This window comes from Aedes aegypti, chromosome 2 (assembly GCF_002204515.2).
Source record: "Aedes aegypti strain LVP_AGWG chromosome 2, AaegL5.0 Primary Assembly, whole genome shotgun sequence".
NCBI lineage: Eukaryota > Metazoa > Arthropoda > Insecta > Diptera > Culicidae > Aedes > Aedes aegypti.
Genome location: NC_035108.1, coordinates 8,565,646 through 8,589,735, shown reverse-complemented (window position 1 = coordinate 8,589,735; position 24,090 = coordinate 8,565,646). Strand labels below are relative to the sequence as shown.

Genomic DNA, 24,090 nt, shown 5'->3' with positions numbered 1-24,090 from the left:
TTCATCACTTTTGCCTCATATTCCGGACACTTTGAATCGAATTCCGGACAGCTTATGATAATCATTGATGGAACAGTAAAATCATCAATCGAAATGGTTAAACCACCAAAGAGACATCTAAGGTAGTTGGGCATTATAAATTTTCAAAGATATTTATGGAAAAAGTTTACTAAAACGAGCATTGAAAGTGAGAACTTTTGAACAGCAAAAATTGAAACATTTCACGTGAAATGTTTCCCATACAAAGTAGAGTGTCCGGAATTTGAAGCTGTCCGTAATATGAATCAAAACGGTATTTATTTTCAACGAACCCCAGGGAATCCTCAATCTCGATGAATCCGGCTTTCAATTAGTCCTGAGCGATTATAAAGCACTTTGCGGGCAAAATGCTAATAATGCGTATTCCATAATTAACAATTCGGATAAAGAATCCTTTACTGTGCTTACTGTGTTTACAGTGCTTTCCGGTAACACTGCAGCTAGTGACTTAACTCCGCCAATGATACTTTATTATTAGGAAAAGAGTGAGCAAGGATAATGCTGAGAATATTCCAGAAGGATGGTCGGTTGGAATATCGGACAAGGGATGGCAGACTACAAAAACGTTATATGAATATAATGTCAGCAAATTTCATCAGTGGCTGGTTGACAGAGGAATCGAATTCCCGGTCATAGTATTCGTGAATTGCCACAAGAACCATGTCAACATAGAGCTTTGCGTGAAGCATCGCATTATTTTCATCTCTTTGTATCCGAATTCAACACGGATTTTGCAACCCTTGGACTGGCTTTGTTTTGGTCCACCCAAAAAAAATTGGTTCAAGGTCCTCAGAAATCATCTTCTTAGTGGCAGAAACGCAAGGGTCACAAAAGTGAATTTCGGGAAACTCATTGTTCCCGCGGATACGATCCGGTAGAGAATTAATACGAGAGAGATGCGTTCGAATTCACGGTTTATTTCATACTGATTAGTACAACCCAAGTAACAATGAAAGCTGAACAACAAGAGTATTTGCTGAACAGTGACTGATTAATGGTGTACCAGGCTGAAAACCGTGACAGCTGAACAATAATTTGAAGAAAAGCTTATTAAACACTCTTATTCAGCAGTATAATCAAAGCTGGATATCAAGTTGAACAAGCTATTTTCCATCTACAATTTTAACTTTTGTTCAGCCATCCTGAATGATATTGATTAAAGCTTATTTAAAGCTTTTATCAAATCAACAGCCATTGTTGAAAAATTGTCGAGCTGTAGGTTGACAAAAATATACACACCAACGTTTGGGTAAAACACAAAATTAGTTATTAAAAAACTGTTTCATCGAACTCACCGAGCAACAAATTTTTACATCCCGAAGCGGACATGCCCTAAACACACACGGGCCTAGCGTTTGTCGAAAAAGAAAAACACCAGAGTAACAACAATATAGAACAATACACTCGCTCAAAAAGATTTCATCGTCACATTTTCATTTAATTGTACGGAATCGTAATCATTATCAACTTTCGTTGACAACAATTAAACAGCAGTACCTCATTGAAAATTATCGAGAATTCAATTTTAAAACAAAAATCACAACACACAAAACACTAACTTAAGTGTTTTTGCAAAGCACTGATATTCATTCTCCAGCCTCAATGCAACCTTTAATATAGCCCTTATGCAGACAAATCAATAAGTTATTGCCTCGCATTTGATAATGCTCACACAGTCTCATGTGGAGCAAATGTCAAGGTAAGTGGTTATAAATCAATGGATCCCAGTTCAATTCTCAATTGTTAATATTTACTAATCTTCATCTTTAAATTCCAGCACACATCTCCCCCATGTGTTTGAAATTGTAAGTTGCATTAATAAAATCCAAAACTATGAACCTCTAAATATTTGAACATTTTTTGGTTTACTGTTAAATAATGGATGAATAAGCGATTGTTAAGCTTTCGAAGGCCGCAATCTGTGCTAAAAATAGAATTATCGTTATTGAAAGGGGGTTGAATAAGCGCATGATAGACCTTTATTCAGCCTTCCATAAAGCTTCAATTAAGCTTAAGGCTGAATAAAATCGTCAGAATCAATAAGATGTTTGACAGCTGAACAACAGTGTGTTCAGGCTATGAACAACTTTTGTTCAAACAAAGGCTAAATAGAATTAGTTATAAAAGCGTTTGAACAGCTTCAAATTGTATGTAATGGTGTCATATTAATAATCCGTTCTTCCCTATAGAGCTTGTATGGAACATTATAGTATCCTATTGTTGCATACAATAATGTATTGTGGTCTTAATTGTTATACAATAAAGACTACTGCAGAGTCTTCTGGAACTGTCAAAGAGAGATATAATGCAAAGGGTAAACAATAACAATGTGTTTACGATCTGGAAAGATCGAGCGGTAAGTGATTGATTAATAATTTAACGTTTCAATACTAATATTTGTATGTTTTAGGTATGATGACTAAATGAGCGTATGTTACAGGTGAGTATAAAGTGTTGCCAGAATTGCGGTTTTGAAGTGTTTGTGGCCTCAACATGAGACAGATTCGTCCACCGGTGTGGTGCGGCATGATGCACCCCGGTGGCTCGTTGTTAGCCTCAACACTCATCAAAACCACTATCGACAACTTCACGAATTCTAAGGATTGTTTCAAGAAATCCTTTGAAATTTGCGGTATTTTTCTCCTTGGAACGTTAACGAGATCGACTTCAGTGAATTACCAATCAATGCTACTCAACCTGCGATCCGAATCCCCAAGTCTCCAATGACTTGCGTCCAAATGGAAAATGTCTATCAGAAGCAGTTAGAGCACGTTGAGCTTAGGCTCATAGCAGATCAACTTCCGTCTCTGTCGTTGAAACTGATTCACACTATTTACGTGGCAGTCATTGCCGTACGAGTGAAAAAATATTTCAAGCGGGATTTCATTATATTTCGATAAAACACACGTAAGTAAGTTGCATCTTTATTTTGAAGATGGTTCAATAATTCTCGTGATGTTTTTGCAGTACGGAATATGCAAACGCTAGAGATTACTGTTGCTTTCCATGGCAATGATGTGCGGCAGTTTGATGATCCGAATCATTCCTTGGATCGGAACATCGGTTGGAAAAAATACAAAGCCAGTCGTCCTGATGCCAGAGCAGAAAGATGAGCCCAGGAACCACAATTAAACAAAGGTAAGACTGCATGAACTTGCAGTAATAGAATGTGGTGATTCATAATCGATTTTGCACCATTGCAGCTAGCCCAGAAGAGTTGGACATCGGGCTAGGAACGTCACCCGTACCAGCTATCAAATATTTGGTTTATTATGCTTACTTTTTTAGTGCAGTTTGCAACGATGTTTCAATAAATTGAATTATGATTAAGAATTGGTTATTTTTAATAAGTCCGAAAATTTAGTAGAAAATCAAATATTTATTATGTGAACCATACCGCCAATTATAGTTCGATAAGGTATTACAGTGCCTTGACATTAGTACCGTAAAATGGGGTGAAGTTGATCACTTTTGAGAGGTTCTGATCAATGAGATCTGGTGGGATGCAAGGATCATATCCCAAATATTTTTTAAACCAGTACTGGTTGAATGTTCATCGAATTATGCAATAGAAATTTTGACAAAATGGTATAATATTAACAAAAATAGTTTTTAAAATTCAAAAAGTGAAGGTTTTGATTCCGGGGTGAAGTTGATCAATAAATGTCATAGTTTTCTGAAAATAAAGAAACATGCTATTCATTGAATATGGGGTCACTGAACCCGAATCAAGTCTCAAAAATCTTACAACTTGTTGATAAATCAGTAAATTTTGGAATAAGAGTTTGTAAATTACAGAACAAACCACATTAAACGCCTAAATGTAGGCAATTTTCTTTGGAATTGACAACCTATTCACGAAAAGAACATTTTTTCCGTTGAAAATGAATTTTCATACTCAATGCAAATTCTAAACTGGGTTCAGAAAACAAATCTGAATTATATGAGATAGTATATTTGAATGGTATATTTATATGGCCTTGGTTGTAGTCGATTGTTTGGAAAAGAACCCTTCAACAGTTCGTCAAACATTTTCAAAAAATCCTGTTTTTTCATGGTATAATTATTTTCAATATCATTCAATATCTTGGAAAATCAAGAACAACTATCCTACAATGCGACTTCACAGAAATTTTGATACAGGTCGGACTCGATTATCCGGAGACTCGATTATCCGGGGACTCGATTATCCGGGATTCGATTATCCGGAATTTTAGACTCGATTATCCGGAATTTGATTTTTGATGTTCTTATTTTTCAATTTTAATGCATAAATCTGAGATAATTTGGTATTGCAACATACGACATGAATGGTTTTGCAGTTTTGAACGTATTTAAGAACAGGGGGGTTTGAAAAAGTGGTTTTTGTGTATGCTGGTAAAATAAATGTTTTTTCTTGTAAAGACCCCTACTGTTCCTAGAGATAATATCTGGCTACGTCACCGCAGCATATAAATAAAACAACAAAAAAAGATTATATTTATGTTTTTTTTTTATCGAAGATTTCAATTTTTTCTTAGTGATTCGATTATCCGGAGGATTCGATTATCCGGAGTGAAAAAAAAATCGATACTCCGGATAATCGAGTCCGACCTGTACTAGAAATCAAATTATAGCTCTCTTGAGAGATTATACTAATGGGTATGGGAATGATCAGCTTCCCCCCACTGATCAACTACACCCCGAATCACGGTACCTATTTTCCAATAGCACTGTTGTAAACCTTACAGGATACACTCACGTTGTGGTTATCAGGCAAAATTTGTATGGGAAACTGCAGGTTTTGGTACGGTAAACATTCTTAACAACCTGTTATTGGTACAGTTGAATCACTGAAAACTTTAGCCATTGCGGTTGAAACTATATACAGTTCACTTGTGGTTCCTTAAACCAATTTTAGTATGGTGAAAAATTGAATGTTAACCATTTTTCATATTGTTGCAGTATGGTTTGGATTTATGCGGGGGTCACTTGATCGATTTCAAACTCTAACGATGGATCTTGTTGTAGATCAAAGTGGTACTATGCAAGCTGATAGTGTGGAATTTTCTAAGACTGATATGCTTACAGTAAGCCCAGTAGGCGATGGAAACGTCGCTAAAAATGTTGCAAACGAATCAATTAATATTGATTCGGTAATCGATGAGTTTTTGACAGTGTGTCATGAGAGAATTTACAGATAAAAAAATCAAAAAAAAAAAGCTGTCAAAAAAGTCATTGAACCGTCTGTGAATCACCAGTATTACCGAAAACTGTAAAATGTTTAACTGAAGTTTCGGTAAACTAACCCATTGATCACCGAAATCAGTAATTTGACAAAGTGTCAAACTATTAATGTTTTTTCGTCGTCATGGTGAAAATGTTGCAAGCCCATGTTATACCGATATAAAAATGTGATCTAAGAAGGATCACATAGAGGTGAGTAAAAGATGGCTTAGAAATGATTTTCATATGAATTAACTCTACTCTTTGTGGCAGGATTGCAACGACCGCTGCTTCTCCGCAATTCTCCCACAGCAGACGCAATTCTCCCAGCACGAGACCCGTAAAATTATTGCATGGATAGATTTATGCTGCTAGATCATGATTATGTTATAAGAAGATTAAATAAAGGTGAAAATGTGAATAATACGGTTTTGATTCATATTACAGACAGCCTCAAATCCCGGACACTCTTCATTGTATGGGAAACATTTCAATCGAAATGTTTCCATTTTTGCTCTTCAAAAGTTCTAATTTTCGATGCATATTTTAGGAAGCATTTTACGTATACATGTTTGAAAGTTTATCATGCCCAACTGCCTTAGACGTCTCTTTAGTGGTTTGACCATTTCAATTGATGATTTTAGTTTTCCTATGGGGGGGTGCTTCGTGAAGCCCAAGCAGGACAGTTCGGTTTTGCGGCGTCCGATAGATTTTGCTGACGATTTCGCACGTGTTTTCGTTGCCGGAGAATTTTTTTTCCCTGTTTTGGCGTCTTGCTGGGTAGTTATTTGGGAAGGCCCAAGAAAGACGGTTTGTTTTCGGGACGCCAAGAAATATTGCTGTCAGTGTCAGTTTTGTGTTCAGTCGAGAATGGATTACCAACTGGTGAGTTCGTTTCATGTTTATGATAACACATTTTTTCTTGAAAGCTTTACTTTTACTCTTTTTTTTTCTCTTTTTGACATTATTAAAAATTATCTTTTGAATTGTTCGACATTGTGAATGTTGACGTATTTTCTAAAACTTCTACCATATCGAGACAAAATGCACAGTAATACTCATATGTAATTTTCAAACAAACTATGTATGGTTCGTCACTACAAGTGTCGGCATTATTCCTGTTTCATATAATTTAAAATATATACATGTAATTTTCAGTTTTCGTCATTAATAAAAACGTGTTTTGAATTGTTCGACATTATAGATGTTGATGTATTTTTTCCAAAAACTTCTCGAGACAAAAATACAAAACAAGCTTAAAATATAAGTCGTATATTCCCCCCTTGTCCATGGATCGCATCACCGACCTAATAAACACCCTTCCCGTGGTGATTGTGGAGATGCAGAGGTATTCTCGGTCTCTAGAAGCAACAATCATTACACCCTAACATTCCTTCCCCATCCCAACTGACTGTAAGGACTTGGCCGGCGCCGTTATTGATCAATAATGTGAGATCTGCTAAAAATGCACTTCACTTCGAGAGTAAGCGGAAACTCCCATCCCTTATTCATTTGGATCGTAGTGCAATTCTTACCAGTTCCGATCAATCACGGAGTAGCAACCATTGACATGTACAGTCAGTCTATGCTGTGCTATGCTTTAATTGATGATTTTAGTTTTCTTATGAGTTCCATGAGCTGTCCGGAGTTTGAATCAAAGTATTCGGAATATGCGGCAAAATTGAGGAAGCGTCCGGAATAAGAATCATAAAATGTCCACTCATTTTTATTTATTTATAATTATTCATGTTATGGAATCAAAATATTAACCCATCATTCGATAGTTAAGTGTTTTGAAGACTTGATAACGTGGAGGAATCATACAGAATTATTTATTTTATATGCTTTTTGATGAGTTATTCATACAGTTCACTGAGGCCTTGTGTGCATAATATGAATCAAAACGGTAGCAACTTGGTTATCTGGAGGAACAAACCCATGCACCATATTTACAGATCTACGGTAAACATTTACCGAAAACTCAGTTGTTTTGACAGCTGAGGTGCGGAACGCAAATTACTGAAAGGTCAGTAATCTATTCGTTTACCGAATCGATTACCGATCGTTCAGGTTTTGAGATTTCGGTAATGAGATTACCGAAGTCGGTGATTTGGTCTAAGTGTTTAGTGACTTTGAAGGAAGCTCTGGTTCTAGTGGGGAAGATGCCGTTCCGATGGTATCTTGTGTTGAAGGTTCGTCTAATGTAAAAGTGTGTTATATGTCACGTAATCTCACAGGATCATACTGAATTACATGACATGTAATTGAAGTTTAAATGACATATCATGTAATTATCCATGATATGCCACGCTCCAATTATGTGCATTATATATTACAGAAATTTTCACGTTTTGTTCGAACTGTGCAGATTCATTCAAATTTTTTAACCGAATACATGAAATCCCAAGCAAGCATCCCCAAAGCGTGTTTTTGGCCAACCAAAGAAGGTTTCTGTCCCATAGTGCGTCGTCGTCGTTGTCGTAGTCGGTTTTTTCCTTTCACTTCGACACCACACAATCACGCCGATCCCAGCACCCGGCGCGCGGAGAAAGGGAATCGATTCCGTACGTACCTTTCGTTTGCCAGGATCAGCCAACGACGAAAACGACGACGACGGTTGTTTGGTTTGGAAATAATATAATTTGCGTCAGCTGGCAGCTCACTTAGAGAATCATCCATTCCCATCTCCTCATCCCTCTGAAGCCAGACGACTTGAACACGCTATTTCGACCAAATCCGACGGCTGGGAAGAATTTTTGGGGGGAATGGGTCCCCAACGCTGGCTGAAGAGGTACATAGCCAAAAAATACAGTGAGTTTCTTGTACGGTTCATGAGGATAGAAAAGTCAAACTTTGGTTGGCGGAGGGTCGTTAGGGAAATATACATGTTAGAGCATCGGAAGAGTCTGCCGGTCATAGGGTGAGGGACGCAAAGATTGTCACTGCCATTGATGATGACAACAACGATGTCGGCGGTGGGCTTATACATACGACGAGGAATAGTGTGATGTCGTTGTGAGGTAGTCATTGTCACTGGAGAACGATCTTAATGACGAACAGAGCAATTAGTGCAGAAGAATGAATGGTTTTGAATGTGAAAGTATCTTTGGAAGAAAATTGGTCATGCAGTTGGATGCAATGGAAACTTTAGTTATGATTATCCGGGAAGGGAAGGAATGTTAGTATGGCATCCATTGCTACTAGAGACTGACATCTCCTCTGCAACTCCTTGCTTTTCTTAGGAAGGCGTTGTTAGTGAAAAGGTTGAAAAGCTGCATGTTCTGGATTAATATTGTCATTGTTGAATTATTGAAGGACTTCAAGGAAACGTGATCTTATAGTCTAGCAAAACTTTGACCTCAACTGCAAGGCTGTTTTCAGTGTCATGTACTAGATTCGACTTAAAGAAATGCATCGCATTTACACAATTTATACTTATACTGGAAAACCACCAAAGAGTGCAGGGAATTATGGCTTTATACTTAGTTTAAGTATAAAATGTGTGAATATGATGGATTTCTTCGAGCCGATTACACGATTCTGAAGACGGCCTTAAAACCTTAGAGAATATTATTTCACTTATAAATAGAATAATGTTTTACAAACACTAATAATAATTATATGCATTCGGTTCAACTCCAAATAAGTTCCCACTTCAGATTACGCCCACCCTCAAACTAAGAGATCTTTCACCCTTTGCTTAATTCTTCACCTTTAACTAGAATTTTGTACACAAGTGTAACACATTTTTGTCGAATCAACTCTTCAAGAGGATTTACATACGACATCGCACATAGTTCTCATCCTTTTTTTTACAAACTTATGAAACCTATCTTGTTTTCGGTAAATACCTCCACGCTTTGAAACATGTTCCGGCCAAAGTGCAAAATGGGGTTGCCTTTGACAGACGACCATAATCATAAACGAGCTCACTTTCCTCCACAGTTGGTGCCTCGTTTGGGAATCGAAAATGGCGCGCCATGAAGGAAAACCATAACGTCGTCATAGTCATCGTCATCTCTTTTTGTGCTAGTACAACATTCGATCTTTTCCCATTTCGGGAACGCCATCTGGGCGTTCTAAGAATTGCACTGGATTTGACGTGGAGGGGTGGGAGGTGTAGGAAACAGAAATCAAAACGATATAAATTGGATTTCTCCCCGGCTCTCTGGGGCTCGAAAGCAAGCTGGCATCAGTTTTCGTGCGGTGGCATATCTGAAGCACCAATAAAAAAATATTGCATATTAAAGTAGTTATTCAACCTTACAATATTTTACATGTTCCAGTACCAATAAAACAAAATATATGACTCTAAATGTAAAATTGTAACAACGTACGAGAAAAAATTAATTGAAAACCATTGCAGAAATCGAATGAGAAAATATAGTTTAAGCTTCAATATTAACGTATATTATGAAACACTATTTCATATACAGGTCAGCCTCGATTATCCGGAGTATCGATTTTTTTTCACTCCGGATAATCGAATCCTCCGGATAATCGAATCACTAAGACAGCGGCTGTCTTGGTAGTGTCATTCGAAAAACACACCAAGCCATTCCCATAGGGGACGTTAGTCACAAGGAAGGACGTCTCAAGTAATACTGTTTCATATGGTATGCCCTCTTCAACATCTCATCCAATTTCTCTCGCCGTTCCCTTACGGTACCTTTTTTTTTTTTTATCTTTATTAACGAGATTTTTAGCCCTGGGCTAGTTCATCTCGGGACCAACGGCTTTACTTCCCTTCCGAAGGAAGTCGTCACTATAACTTTTTTGTCAGTGACCATCTCGGGGATGGGATTCGATTCCAGGTCCTCGGCGTGAGAGGCGTGTGTTCTAACCACTACACCAGGTGCGTCCCCCTTACGGTACCTATCCATCTAGTATTCATTGCTTTCTTCTCCATGCTCCCTCTTACTTCGAGTAAATAGACCGATATGCCGATAAACAATTTCAATAGGGGTATTCACTTAAAGTTGCGTAAAATAAGTAATTACTGATGAAACGTTTCAAATGAAATATTCCTATTCTTGTTTAGAACAACAATCTAGTTACCCAATAACAACGGTTGACAATAGCATTTTTGTTGCGGTACCCAGAATTTTCCTCACTACATAACCAAGGGTCGAAATTTTGTTCTGACGCTAAAAGAGCTGCTAAATCTGCATGTTGGAGTTAATTGGAAGTGTCTGTGCGAGGCCTGTTTGTTGGCGGCGATCGAAAGATTTTCAGATTGAGGTGTTTTACTCGTTTAGTATATGAATGGAAAATGTGCGGTCGTGAACACTCAAATGGCCAAATGACTGACTAAACCAAAATCGATAGCATTCAATCGGTTTCGAAGTTTATTGCATTTAATCTGATCATGGATAAGTACACTTTATTTGCACACATATGTACAGATATTTAGACGAATAATTCTGTCATCAAATGGATTCTTTCTTTCCTCACTGTGAGTTGAATAGGACCATCAATATCCGGAATGTACAGTACATCTTGTCTGTAAGAAAATGAACTGGATGAGGATTCCACACTTCTCGTTCTTGAAGAACTACCACTGTCTATAATGTTGTAAAAGTTACCATTCTGATGCCGCTTTCCACAACGCACTTTCGAATCTGTGAAAAATCCTACTTTCATGATCGCTTTTAGGTTGTTAATAAGATCACAACTTTGAAATTCTTGTAATGAGGTTTCTAACAAGTTTTCGTTTTCAAAGATGGAAGTTTGTTTATTTATAATGTTTTTATAACAGTTGCTACAACGACCAAAGGGATCTTGGATTGGTCGACTGTCATATCTCAAAAATTTGAAATCTTTCCTTCGAAGCTTACGCAATTTTATGAAATATTTTAAATAATCAGTTTACCGCGATATACACGATGAGTTACGCCGGTTAGTGAATACCCCTAAGAATTAATTAGCGGTACAATTTCCCACTTTACATTACAAAATTTGAAGTTCTACTGGATTATGTATTTTTTTTTATTTTATTTTAGGCATTTTCATTTTCTTATAGTCGCACAAACTTTTTGCCGTTCGGATCGATTACCAAGTTTTTCCTTCTTCCGTCCGGCTTCCATGGCTGGATTATTGATTCCTTCCGATTTGACTTGCCGACGAGGAGAGAAAAGTTCGTCCGGGGGGGAAAATGATTTTTCTACGAGCTTCTAATAATCCCATTTACCAGTGGGCTAAGTGTCGCATAAATTATCCCTCCGACGATCGACCAACCGAACAGGCACATAATCAATTGAAGCGTTTCGAAGGGAAAGTAGAAGGAGCTCTGTAATCGGTGCAATGTGGGCAAGTGATTTTGTCCCGTTTTTCATCGGACTTTCATGGGATATAAATTGGCAGTTCAGTGCACTGTGGGGAGTGTATTATTTTGGGATAAAATAATTTTGCCACCGCGAAGTTTTCAAATAATTTAGCTCGCATCAACACCTTCGATGAATGGGAAAGGTTTATACCAGGTGCGTCACTCAAAATTATCCGGGTTGAACAAGAATTGGGATTGTTTAATCTTAATTGAGGAGAAAACTTTCAACAAGAAATACGTCAGCAAAGCGTCTCACGTGTGATAGATCCATCCTTTCACTTAACGTACTTTGTCATATTTCATTCGTGGGGAACGGAGTCGCTATCTTCCTTCAACCGGCTTGGCAACGTCATACGTTGAAGAAGTTAACGGTGTTATCTTGATAGGTTTGGGTGTGATATCATAGATCCCGCATCACGCTTGTTGATCACGTTTCAATGTGCGTCATAGTGTCATAGACACCTACGGAAAGATGGTGAAGGAGTAAACACTAGATTTTCACATTAGGCAGAGAAAGCTAGTTTGGTTATTCCAAATAAGCAAATAATCAGAGAACAAGAGTTCCGATGGGTTTACGGATGATGAAGAAGCGTCTACAGAATTAATTAAGCATTAGTTTGAGACCTTTTTCGGCAGTATCCAGTTAGTTGACAAGATTGTGCGATATTTGCCAGAAAACCATTCGCCAGAAAACTATTCGCCAGAATGACATCCGCCAGAAAGTACCATATGCCAGAAAACCATTTGCCAGAAAGTACCATTCGCCAGAATGTATCATTCCCCAGAATGAACCATCCTCTAGATTTTTTTTTTTTTCAGATGAATCAAGTTTGCAATTGTAGGAGAAATAATCGAGCCAGAGCGTTAAAACATTTTGTGGGATTATTTTTGTTAGTAAACTCAAAAAAGTACAGGATGTCTTGGACACCAGTTGACTTAATGAGCCAGCTTCGAATATCAGTTTTGGGGATTGTGATTCTTGTATTCTAATTGTTGGACCAAGTACCCATGACTTCCTCACGGTTCAAAAAAAAAAAAATCATTCAGCATTCAACGATCAACATCAACGTTTGAAGCTTTATAAACATGAATTGAAAAGACTGCACATAATCATGCTGGACCGTGGAACTAGAAAGCAGAAAACATACTATGGAACAACAGTTGTATTCATTAAAAGCTGCTCCACTATGTATGCTTACTGATGTAAAGATTTTATATTCAGCATAACGGATAATAAAGTAAGTAAATATGTCCCTATAAATTTGTATTATGGTTTAAAAGACTTCACAAGATATTCGCTAGACAGTTTCACAAAAATCAAAATTTCTGGGATTCAACCAGTCACCCCCAAGTCCTAGTTGCAATACTAAAACCAACTACCAGACAAATTTTCATCCAATTTGGAGAAGATTAGGAGGTGCCTCAAGTCGAATTTGTGTTTTTTGGCTATTTTTTACATTCAAAAAATACTAACAAGAATTTGGAAAAATGATAATCAGAATGAATACCACTACTTTACAACTTTTGAGAACACTGTATGCCGATTAGAGATGGTTTTGACCTCATAAAATTGATTTCTGTTCATTAAAGTACCTGTAAAACATACATTTCTCTACAGTTTTTGTTCTATGAGATTCTAAACCACATGCCTAATCATAAAAGTTCAATCGTAGTATCATTCCTTTGTCATTTCTGAACATTATTGTAGTACATCATTTTTGTCTCCGAATTACAGATAAATTGTAAAAAATCGTCGGAAATACGACATTCCTCATTCACCTGCATTTAGAGCTGCTGCCAAATGGCGCAATTGCTGACATGTTACAAAATTGAACATAGTAGCTTTGCTTTTTCAATGATGGATGATGATTGAAGAAAACATCTAGCAAATGTCATCAACGCAGTCGTGTTTCAAACAACATTCGCATTTGATGCCAAGCAATTTCATATGTGATATAGCCCCGAAGTCAAGCTTCTCGACTACCGATCTTGAGGATCAGAGTTTGATTCTTTTTTTTCGAGTGAAACCAATGTTTATTATATGCAGCATAGAAAAAGGACTAAAGGCGCAAATCACTACTTGAGGATTTCTCTTCATTCACTTAGGAGTGGGAGATTTTTGTGAGTTCTATTGATAGAGACTCAGCCACAAGATACACTTTTGAACAAAAAATCGTGATGAAATTTGTTGGTCTCAAGTCATTTGGTCCATTGGAAAATAAGAACACTCTAATGAACTCGCGTAATCAAACTCTGATCCTCAAGATCGGTAGTCGAGAAGCTTGACCTCGGGGCTATATCACATATGTAAATGCTTCGCATCAAATGCGAATGTTGTTTGAAACACGACTGCGTTGATGACATTTGCTAGATGTTTTCTTCAATCATCATCCATCATTGAAAAAGCAAAGCTACTATGTTCAATTTTGTAACATGTCAGCAATTGCGCCATTTGGCAGCAGCTCTAAATGCAGGGAATGAGGAATGTCGTATTTCCGACGATTTTTTGCAATTTATCTGTAATTTGGATACAAAACTGATGTACTACAATAATGTTCAGAAATGACAAAGGAATGATACTACGATAAAACTTTTATGATTAGGCATGTGGTTTAGAATCTCATAGAACAAAAACTGTAGAGAAATGTATATTTTACAGGTACTTTAATGAACAGAAATCAATTTTATGAGGTCAAAACCATCTCTAATCGGCATACAGTGTTCTCAAAAGTTGTAAAGTAGTGGTATTCATTCTGATTATCATTTTTCCAAATTCTTGTTAGTATTTTTTGAATGTAAAAAATAGCCAAAAAACACAAATTCGACTTGAGGCACCTCCTAATCTTCTCCAAATTGGATGAAAATTTGTCTGGTAGTTGGTTTTAGTATTGCAACTAGGACTTGGGGGTGACTGGTTGAATCCCAGAAATTTTGATTTTTGTGAAACTGTCTAATATTCGCCTTTCTTTTCAGATTTAAAATAAATGTTTTTTTAATGTTATTAAGTTTTATACGAAATTATTGTTTGGAATATTTGACAAGAAGTTCTCCCTTCTTTTCATCATAAGCTGTTCTTCAAAGTTTTGTTGCCTCTTAAGGGCTAGTTCATTGGATATTTATAAAATTTTGAAATACGTTGAAACTATTTGTGCCGTCTGTTCGATGGAGTAATTAATGCCACTACTCGCAAACCAAAGCTACATTTACCATAACAACTTTCAGGAGCTTTCAGACAAATGAAAACAGTTTTAAGTTTAATAAGATCATCTTTTATATGTAGAATGGAAAATTTTTATTTGCCCCAAACCATATCAGGTAGCGATAAGCAATGACCATTATCACTAAAAACCTTTTGGTCTATTTTTACCCGAATGTTGTTCCCTCGAATATCTTTGCCCTGAACGTCAGTTACCCGAATGATACTTTTCCCCGCAATCCGTTCTCCCGAATAATCCGAAATTTGTATGGTTCATAGTACAGGTCGGACTCGATTATCCGGAGACTCGAATATCCGGTGACTCGATTATCCGGGATTCGATAATCCGGAATTTGATTCTTGATGTTCTTGTTTTTCAATTTTTATGCATAAATCTGAGATAATTCAGTATTGCAATATACAATTTGAATGGTTTTGCAGCTTTGAACGTTTTTAAGAAAAGGGGATTTGAAACAGTGTTTTTGTGTATTCTGGCCGTTTTTTTATAAAGACCCCTACTGTTCCTAGAAATAAATATGAATAAAACAACGAAAAAAGATAATATTTAAGTTCTTTTATCGAAGATTTCAATTTTTTTTCTTCATTATTCGATTATCCAGAGTAAAAAAATCGATACTCCGGATAATCGAGTCCGACCTGTATTAAGATAGAACCCCCCCTTCTACCCCCCCTTGAACGACCACGTGGTTTATAGACGGCTCCAAAATAGATCCAGTTCAAAATAAAGAAACAATCTTCAGAGACAGAATGGTGAACTATAAAGAACGATAAAGAAAACAAGAAAAAAAAAATGCTGAGTTAGGAGAAGCTTTGAAGAACCGCTGATCAAAATAGAAGGGTGCATATCATATGAACCATTTATCACCCTGAAATATACAATAAGTAATGATAATTATGAGTGCCAGAACATTTTCGAGGAAAAAGGCCATTTGAGCAAACGGGGTATTCAGGGAACTGGCATTTGTGAAACTGGTATTCGGGGAATCAATATTTAGTAGAAAGTAGCACAACCCCAATAAACTGCCAGTGGAAAAGCAAACAATATCTGGTAGTTGTACGAGAAATTCTGTACAATACAATATTCTGATGAAGAACAGATCGCGGTGAAAGGAAATGCCATTTTCTCAAACTAGGTAAAACAGCTTAGAATATTGTATCGAAACCTCATAGGCAAAAATCTCACAAGATATGTAGAATAACAGTGCTATATTGTCTCTGCTCTGTGCACTAGCAGAAAGCCTAAAATTAAAACAACGAGATTGTTAAAATGCTATTAGTTCAATCTGATGCTCTCAAAGATGTGAAAAGTGACACAAGTCGAATAGTGTGACGGCCATCTTCGGATTCTGAGATATTTCACCATGCATTAATTGATCAAAATCGACAAGAAAAATAATTCTGGGGAATAGTTCTTTCTGGCGAATGGTACATTCTGGCGAATGGTTTTCTGGCAGATGTCATTCTGGCGAATAGTTTTCTGGCGAATGGTTTTCTGGCAAATATCGCACAATCAGTTGACAACTATTTATTGTTCCTCTGCGGGAAACCCATTGGCAAGCCTCTTGAAATATTCACAGCAGCATCCAAAGAAGATTATTCCTGGTACATTGATAAAATCCTCAATTAACTTCATACTGCTGAGTTTCAGACAATTGGATAGAGAAAACCCTATGTGACAATTAATGATGAAGGTGCCCAAGTGGTTTATTCCACTTGTCCTGTATGATTTTTGTTGGGTTTTGTCAAGATCTTTTAAAGAAGTTCCGCTTCATGATCTTGAGATACTATGTAGATCCCTGGATAAATGCTTAGTGGACACTTCCAAAGGATCATAACGGAATTTTTACATTGACGTCACATTCAAGATCCAAGGTGAATTATAAATGTGATACGTAGAAATATCTCCACATACAGTATCGGACATATAAAATGCACCAAAGCCGTTCAAAGGTTCAAAGGTCAACTTCAAAGAGCTATATCTTCACCGTTTCTCAACCGATTCTTTTCATTTTTTTTCTATGACGAACCACAAATTTTCTCAATTTTAGAAAGCTATTGTAAAAGTTGTGTAAAAACTATTGATTCAAAAGTTACAGAAAGGTTGAATTTTGACATAAAAAATGCACCAAGACACAAAGTGATGTAGCAGAAAAACTACGCGTAGCACCTCTGTTAGGTCAAAATGGCATATGTACGATTTGTTTATTGAATAACTATCGCAATTTAGCTCCAATAAACTTCAAATTTGGTGTGTATGTACTTTGATGGTACATTAACAACTATTCAAAAAAATATTGAAAATAATTTATTCACAGCGGCACTACAAGTGAATGAAAAATGACCCAATCTCACCCCATAGAGGGGGTGACATTGGGTCAATATTATTGAAATAACTTATTTTTGAGATTATGATTGCAAAACCATGCACAGCTGAAAAATATTGATGAAATACGATGCAAACAAGACGAAAAGATATCTAAGATGTTTCACTAGTATGATAAACCCACTTAAAAGAACGATTATACCAAAAATTTGAAGAGCTATGAGAAAATATATGAGACGTCAAGTTTACATAAATTTTCTTGTTTGTTTTCCTCAAATTATCCTCAAAGTCTCACCCCCATTGCCATAAAGCCTATTCGGTTTTCCCAGAGGTGTACTGAAACAGTGATTATTTTAAACCCTCGCAAATAGTTAAATTTCGGTGCGACATTCCTCGATCAATATATTTCAGGCAGATTTTGCTTTCATAGTACCGGTATTTCAGCGATCCAACTCATTCGTACTTTCGTGAGATGTTTCTGTAATATGAATTTATTAAAAAAAAACAATTGATAAAATTTTACGATGTTGCTGCACACGAAACACAGTAGCTGGTTTGAGAAGTTGTCAAAATTCGTTGCATTGTTATTCGATGCACGGAATCCTCAAGTAGACTTGTTTGATGTTTCAGAGATGCTGTATTTATAAAAAATAAACACAGCTTAATGAGGAATGAGAACACCCGGCACCGTAAAATGTCAAAAAAGTGGTCTTGCAATTTAATTTACTATCGTTCTTGCTTGACCCAATCTCACCCCCATTTTCAATGTTTTAGACACCGCACCGAAAAAATAAATTTTTTGTGGAAAAATCAATTAGATTCCGGAAAATACTTGTGAAGTATAATGAAAAGTCTTTCAACCTTCTACTAATACAACGATAGAGGTTAAAGTACATGCGTTATACTTTGCACAGGAGAAATTTAATGCTGTAAATTTTATCTAGTTTTAACATACAAGTTTATTGATATAGTAAACAAAAATTACTAGTTCTTAAAATGTATATTGTGATGAATTATGTGTAATAATATGTTCCCCAACATATGAATAATTATTTCTAACGATATCAGCGTTATTAACTGATATATTACATAAATCATAATTTTCCGCTTTGACCCAATCTCACCCCCTAGACCCATTGTCACCCCCATCGACGGTATTGATAAAATCGTAATCGGTATCCTGTACATCCTATTATTCTACAATGTTATGAAAATATAAGATCTCATGAAATACTTTTGGTTGTAGTACCATATAGTTTTCCGAAAAACTATTAAGAAAAGCTGTTCGTTGAAATTGAACATTATTTTTCACATAACAAAAATCCTTTTTTTTTGTTTTTAATTTTTTATTAGTATCATTCTAAACATTACATTCATTTCTTATATCTAGGTGTTCTGTGTTATTAGACAACACTTTCATCCTAATTTGGTAAAACAAATTTGAGATTTAAATAACATTTTGTTAACAACATATAACATTTCATTTGCCGTAGCAGTTCAGATTTTTTACAGGTGAGTTGATTTCACCTGCTTATAAGAGAAAAAAAACGCTTTAAATATACTTAACCTAACTTAACCTAAACATATAACGCATTAATCGAGGCAATAGAAGAATGTAACGATTTTTGCCTGAAATTATTTATTATTTTATTTGACATTTGTTCCAATGTTTCAACATTGGATATTCTATCCCGAGGAGGAAAGAATAACTCGACAATAACTTATGCATACCATATTTTGGTATCATACCACAATTAGGTATTGTTTAGTTATTAATACCTTATTTTAGTATTATAATGGTATTTGAAAAAAGGTTAAAAATACTTCATTTTGGTATTCGTTAGCTATTGAGGACTGCTGGAGGTATTGAACTATTATTGAAAAATTTCACTTTTATATGAAAATCCATCAAGTATTATTTAGGTATTACAATACCTCATCTAATTATCAGCTTGATATTTGTAGAACATGCAGAAGGTATTATTTGACGTATTTTACCTCTTATGCAGGGCTCATTCATACCTCATTCAGGTTGTAAGTATTGGGTATGGAATACCTCAATTTGGTATTCAGTAGTTATTTTCTTCTGCTCAGGATGTAACTCATTGGTACTATACCAGGGAGGAAGCCTCAGAATCATTTTCAAAATTTTATTTTGAATTCTCTGCAGAGCTTTCTTCCTGGTATTACAACAGCTAGTCCATATTGGTACAGCATACAACATGGCAGGCCTGAAAATTTGTTTGAATATCAAAAGCTTGTTCTTAAGACAAAGTTTTGATTTTCTATTAATAAGGGGATAAAGACATTTTACATATTTATTACATTTGGCTTGAATGCTCTCAATGTGATTTTTGAAAGTTAAATTCTTATCAAGCATGAGCCCTAGATACTTAACTTCATCTGACCAATTTATTGGAGTCCCTCTCATCGTGACAACATGTCTACTTGAAGGTTTCAAATAAAGAGCTTTTGGTTTATGTGGGAATATTATTAGTTGAGTTTTGGAAGCATTCAGGGAAATCTTCCATTTTTGCAAGTATGAAGAAAATATATCCAAACTTTTTTGCAATCGACTACAGATGACACGCAGGCTTCGACCTTTGGCGGAGAGGCCTGTGTCACCCGCAAACAAAGATTTTTGACATCCCTGAGGTAACTCAGGTAAGTCAGATGCGAAAATATTGTATAATATTGGTCCCAAAATGCTGCCTTGGGGAACACCAGCTCTTACAGGAAGTCTTTCAGATCTGGAGTTCTGATAATTAACCTGAAGTGTACGATTTGACAGATAACTTTGAATTATTCTAACAATGTATGTTGGAAAATTAAAGTTTTTTAATTTTACAATCAAACCTTCATGCCAAACACTGTCGAATGCTTTTTCTATGTCTAGAAGAGCAAGACCATTAGAATAGCCTTCAGATTTGTTGGAACGGATCAAATTTGTTACACGTAAAAGTTGATGAGTGGTCGAATGTCCATGGCGGAATCCGAACTGTTCATTGGCAAAAATTGAATTTTCGTTGATGTGGGCCATCATTCTGTTCAAAATAACCTTTTCAAAAAGTTTACTGATGGAGGAAAGCAAACTGATTGGACGATAGCTAGAAGCTTCTGCAGGATTTTTGTCTGGTTTTAAAATTGGAACAACCTTAGCATTTTTCCATTTGTCAGGAAAATATGCTAATTGAAAACATATGTTAAATATATCAACTAAAAATGATAAGCTACTTTCTGGAAGTTTCTTGATGAGGATGTAGAAAATTCCATCATCGCCAGGAGCTTTCATGTTTTTGAATTTTTTAATAATAGTTCTCACTTCTTCCAAATCAGTCTCCCAGGCATTTTCGAAAACGTTCTCTTGATTGAGAATATTTTCGAACTCCTGAGTAACTTCATTTTCAATTGGACTAGTAAGTCCTAAATTAAAATTGTGCGCACTTTCAAACTGCATAGCAAGTTTATGAGGTTTTTCGCAATTAGTTAGTAATAATTTGTTTTACTCTTTCAATGCCGGTATTGGCTTCTGAGGTTTTTTCAAGATTTTAGATAATTTCCAAAAGGGCTTAGAGCCAGGGTCCAATCGATACATTTTTGGTCCACTTTCTGCTTTCATAAACTTATATAGATTCGTCAATGTTCTATTTTAAATAACCTTTTTTTTTAAATTGCTGAAATGTTTGAATATCCTAAAGACGTTTCTTTATTCACAATTCTAAGCTTCACTTAAACTAGCACTTTCGCCGCTTTCTGGCTTTTTCGCCCCCCAAATTCAGTTTTACAAATTTTCACCCCCATGGGCTTTCGTTCACATTGGGAATCACTGGTCTACATCGTTATTAAAATCTACCAAAATACAACTGCTTACGCTTGTAGATCCTCAGGCTTTATTCCATGGAGTCGTTAAATAATCACCCTGTATACTTATACGAATGATTGAGGGTCTGTGTCATTTAAAAAAACCTCAAAAGGTTGCTGATCACACCAGTAGATTGAAGGTATATATTCCAGGAAGTTTTTCAATGAACTAGAACACTTGTTGAGCGCATGAAGTTTTCAAAACGAAGGTCTTGCCGAACGACACTAGGACCAGGAATGTCCTGTACTTGGAAATAGAAAATATGCTCAAATTACAAGAACTGTTGGAGAGCCATAGCTTGCACACAATTTGGCTTGATTAAGAACCATATAGACCAATAAAATGCTTAGCACAACTAAAAGACACAATTTCTTTAAATATAAAAATGTATTTTTCAGTCGCTTTTGAGCAGGGGGTTGTAGTTTGAAAATGTCTTAGGGTGTTATTTAAAATCATATTCAACTACCAGCCTCCATAGTTTTTTTTTTGTTTAGGAAACCGATATGGAAGTACATTTTTAAATACTTTACACAGGATTTATTATGTTTTAAATTTTATCTTTCATTCCAAACTCTTGAAGTTGATGACTCAACGCATATATGAGTTTTAACTATATGATGTAGCAGCGTTTGAATTTCCAAAAATTGCCGCATTGGAATATTGGTAAGGACTCTGCAACATTAAATGTTGAACATTTTCTGCGTTTTTCAGATGGCACCCCCCATACACCCAAGCATAAATCAGATTAAAATACAGAGAACATTCTTTTTCATCGATATATTTTTTATGCAAACTTCTAACTGGCATATAAAACCATGATTTTCTATTTTCTACCGTCCTAATCATAATTGATCGTGTTTGCAATTTTCTTATCGATAAGACTATTAACTTTTTCGTAAACTTCATTTTAATTTGTTCGTTTGATCCAAGCAATTTAATGGAAATGGCTAAAATTTGGGCCAGAGACTTCTTTTAGGATAACTTTAGCAGAACAACAAGTCGTTAAGTGAGTTACAAAAATATTTAATTCGCCGTACGATTTGAATTTTTGCTTAAGTTACCCTTGGGAAAAATGTGGAATTAGAAATCTGAGAACCTTTTTAAAAATTTGGATAGTGAAAGTTCATCACAGCACATTTTTTTTTTCATTTTAATGTTAAAGAGTATTTCACAACGTTATCGTCGTTTTAAATACGCACATAACTTCACACCTGACTTTCGAAGGATAAGTACTATGAGGGAACAACAATCAATGACAATCTAACTCTAACAATTCTTATTCTCATAGGTATCTACTCATTTTCCCACGATATCTCAACTTACCATTTCTCACTTTCACACACTCCTTCTTATCACCCAGTATCGCTGACACACTGAACTTCAGCACAGGCTTAGCCACCTCCTTCAGTATCGTCTGTTTCGAAGCAATAAATTCACTAAAACCGCACTTTTCACATCGAAACTCGTATTCACCAGCCTCACCGGAGGAAAAGTGCCGCTCGTTCACCACATCGCCCCCATCCCCTCCTGGTCCCCCTCTGTCAACCCTGAGCCTGTGCCGATCAGAAGGACTCGGCTCTGACTGATAGTGACCACATTTGCCACAGCAATAATCCATCAGTATTGCATTGTTTTCATCGTTTGCCCCATTGTTGTAGGACCGAATGACCGACGCAGGACCCAACTCATCGTCCGAGAAGGACGAATTGTTCACATTGTGACAACTGTTGAAGCTCTTCGGAGAATCACACAGACTGTTGGAATCCTTCATATCTGAAGCATGTTCTTCGAACTCACTATCGGACCCGGAAACGGAAGCCACCGAAGAGTCCCCGCCGGCACTAATCCCACTCGACGTCGTGTGGTGACGCCTAATCGGACACCGCTCCAGGTCTTTCTCCTTTAATATGCTGTCGACCATGAAGGCGGTTGACATTATGACACTCGAGGATTTCTATCACTTCACATCAATAGCATTTTGCTGCCACGCACTTTTAACAAACACTTTTCAGCTTCTGTCATCCAAACGAAAGCAAACAAATCCACTTCTCAGCTAGTTGATACTCATCAAGAAAACTCAATAAACGATTATCGTTAAATGTTATTCAAAGCTGATATAGCGCACTTTCCACCGTTACGACAATGACATCGACTATCAACCGAATGAATGGCGCGCACTGTAGTCAAACGAGTGGCTATATCCAGGATACGACGACCTTCTCTGTTCTAGTCCCGGGAATTGCTGATCTCGCACTGGTTGCATCCTTACCACTGGCAAGGGTCGAAAGTCGAGCAGCAGCAGCAGCTTCATCGAAAAACCATACGGTGTGGTGCCCTTTTTCCCAATTTCCACACCGAAGAGGGTATTGCACGCACATAACGACGACGACGGACGGCGCGACGGAGAGAGGCCAAGTAGAAACCGTTTTGTGCAAAGGGGTGCGATTACTCAAACCCTCCCTCTTTTGTGCTTGATGATGATTCCGGTGCGATGATTGTAAGCGGTGCCGAAGGTGATGACGGTGATCTAACTAGAATGGGATTTATTCATATCCTTGGCCGAAAATAGACTGGAAACGTCCAGGATGCCAACATTGGTGATAATTATGATTTGAGACTTTGAGCATCTAAATTGAAACTCGTCAGAAATTCAACGCCTCACAATGAAGCACGTTGTTACATTTTACAGCATCTTAGGCAACTATTCCCTCTCAGTGCAACTTACAGCGTTGGTGAAAATTACAAATTTCGAACATTTCGTAATAAACTGTTACGACTTATTACTTTTTAAACTTGCTAATACCTTCTTCGTTATCTTGTTAGGGAATATTGTGTCAATATTATTAAATTTTGCAGCAATTCATGAATAGAAGTTCAACCGGGATTCTTGAATAAAATATGAAGCAAATCCATGAAAAAAAGGTTTTTTTCCATAGTACCGAGCTTTGTAGTCGAATGATTAGCATTTTCGCATTGTATCATATCGTTCAACGAAACATGGAAATTTAAAACCGGGGGGAACTTGTAGTAGAATTTCCAGAAATCCTTTGTAAAATTTGGAGACATATGTTAAACCCAGAAAATTTCAGAGGGAGATTTGAACATTTTTTTAATACTAC

At 36.5% G+C, this 24,090-nt stretch overlaps 1 protein-coding gene and 1 long non-coding RNA gene across 3 annotated transcripts in view; one reads left to right on the top strand and one right to left on the bottom strand.

The window, feature by feature from the left end:
- The window catches only part of LOC5579860 (homeobox protein Hox-A1), a 107,573-nt gene extending 84,340 nt beyond the window's left edge, over positions 1 to 23,233 (bottom strand). The window contains exon 1 of the mRNA XM_001664271.2: positions 22,295 to 23,233. Within this exon, the coding sequence (XP_001664321.2) occupies positions 22,295 to 22,907 (613 nt within the window). The 5' untranslated portion in view covers positions 22,908 to 23,233. The remainder of the gene's footprint in view (positions 1 to 22,294) is intronic.
- On the top strand, positions 234 to 3,344 carry LOC110675319. Of its 2 annotated transcripts, XR_002499368.1 has the most exons (4): positions 234 to 2,395; positions 2,450 to 2,946; positions 3,007 to 3,177; positions 3,243 to 3,344. It is a non-coding gene; the product is annotated as an uncharacterized LOC110675319 (long non-coding RNA). The 2 variants fall into 2 exon arrangements; XR_002499367.1 differs by having other exon boundaries at positions 234 to 2,946.
- Positions 23,234 to 24,090: the final 857 nt, after the last annotated feature.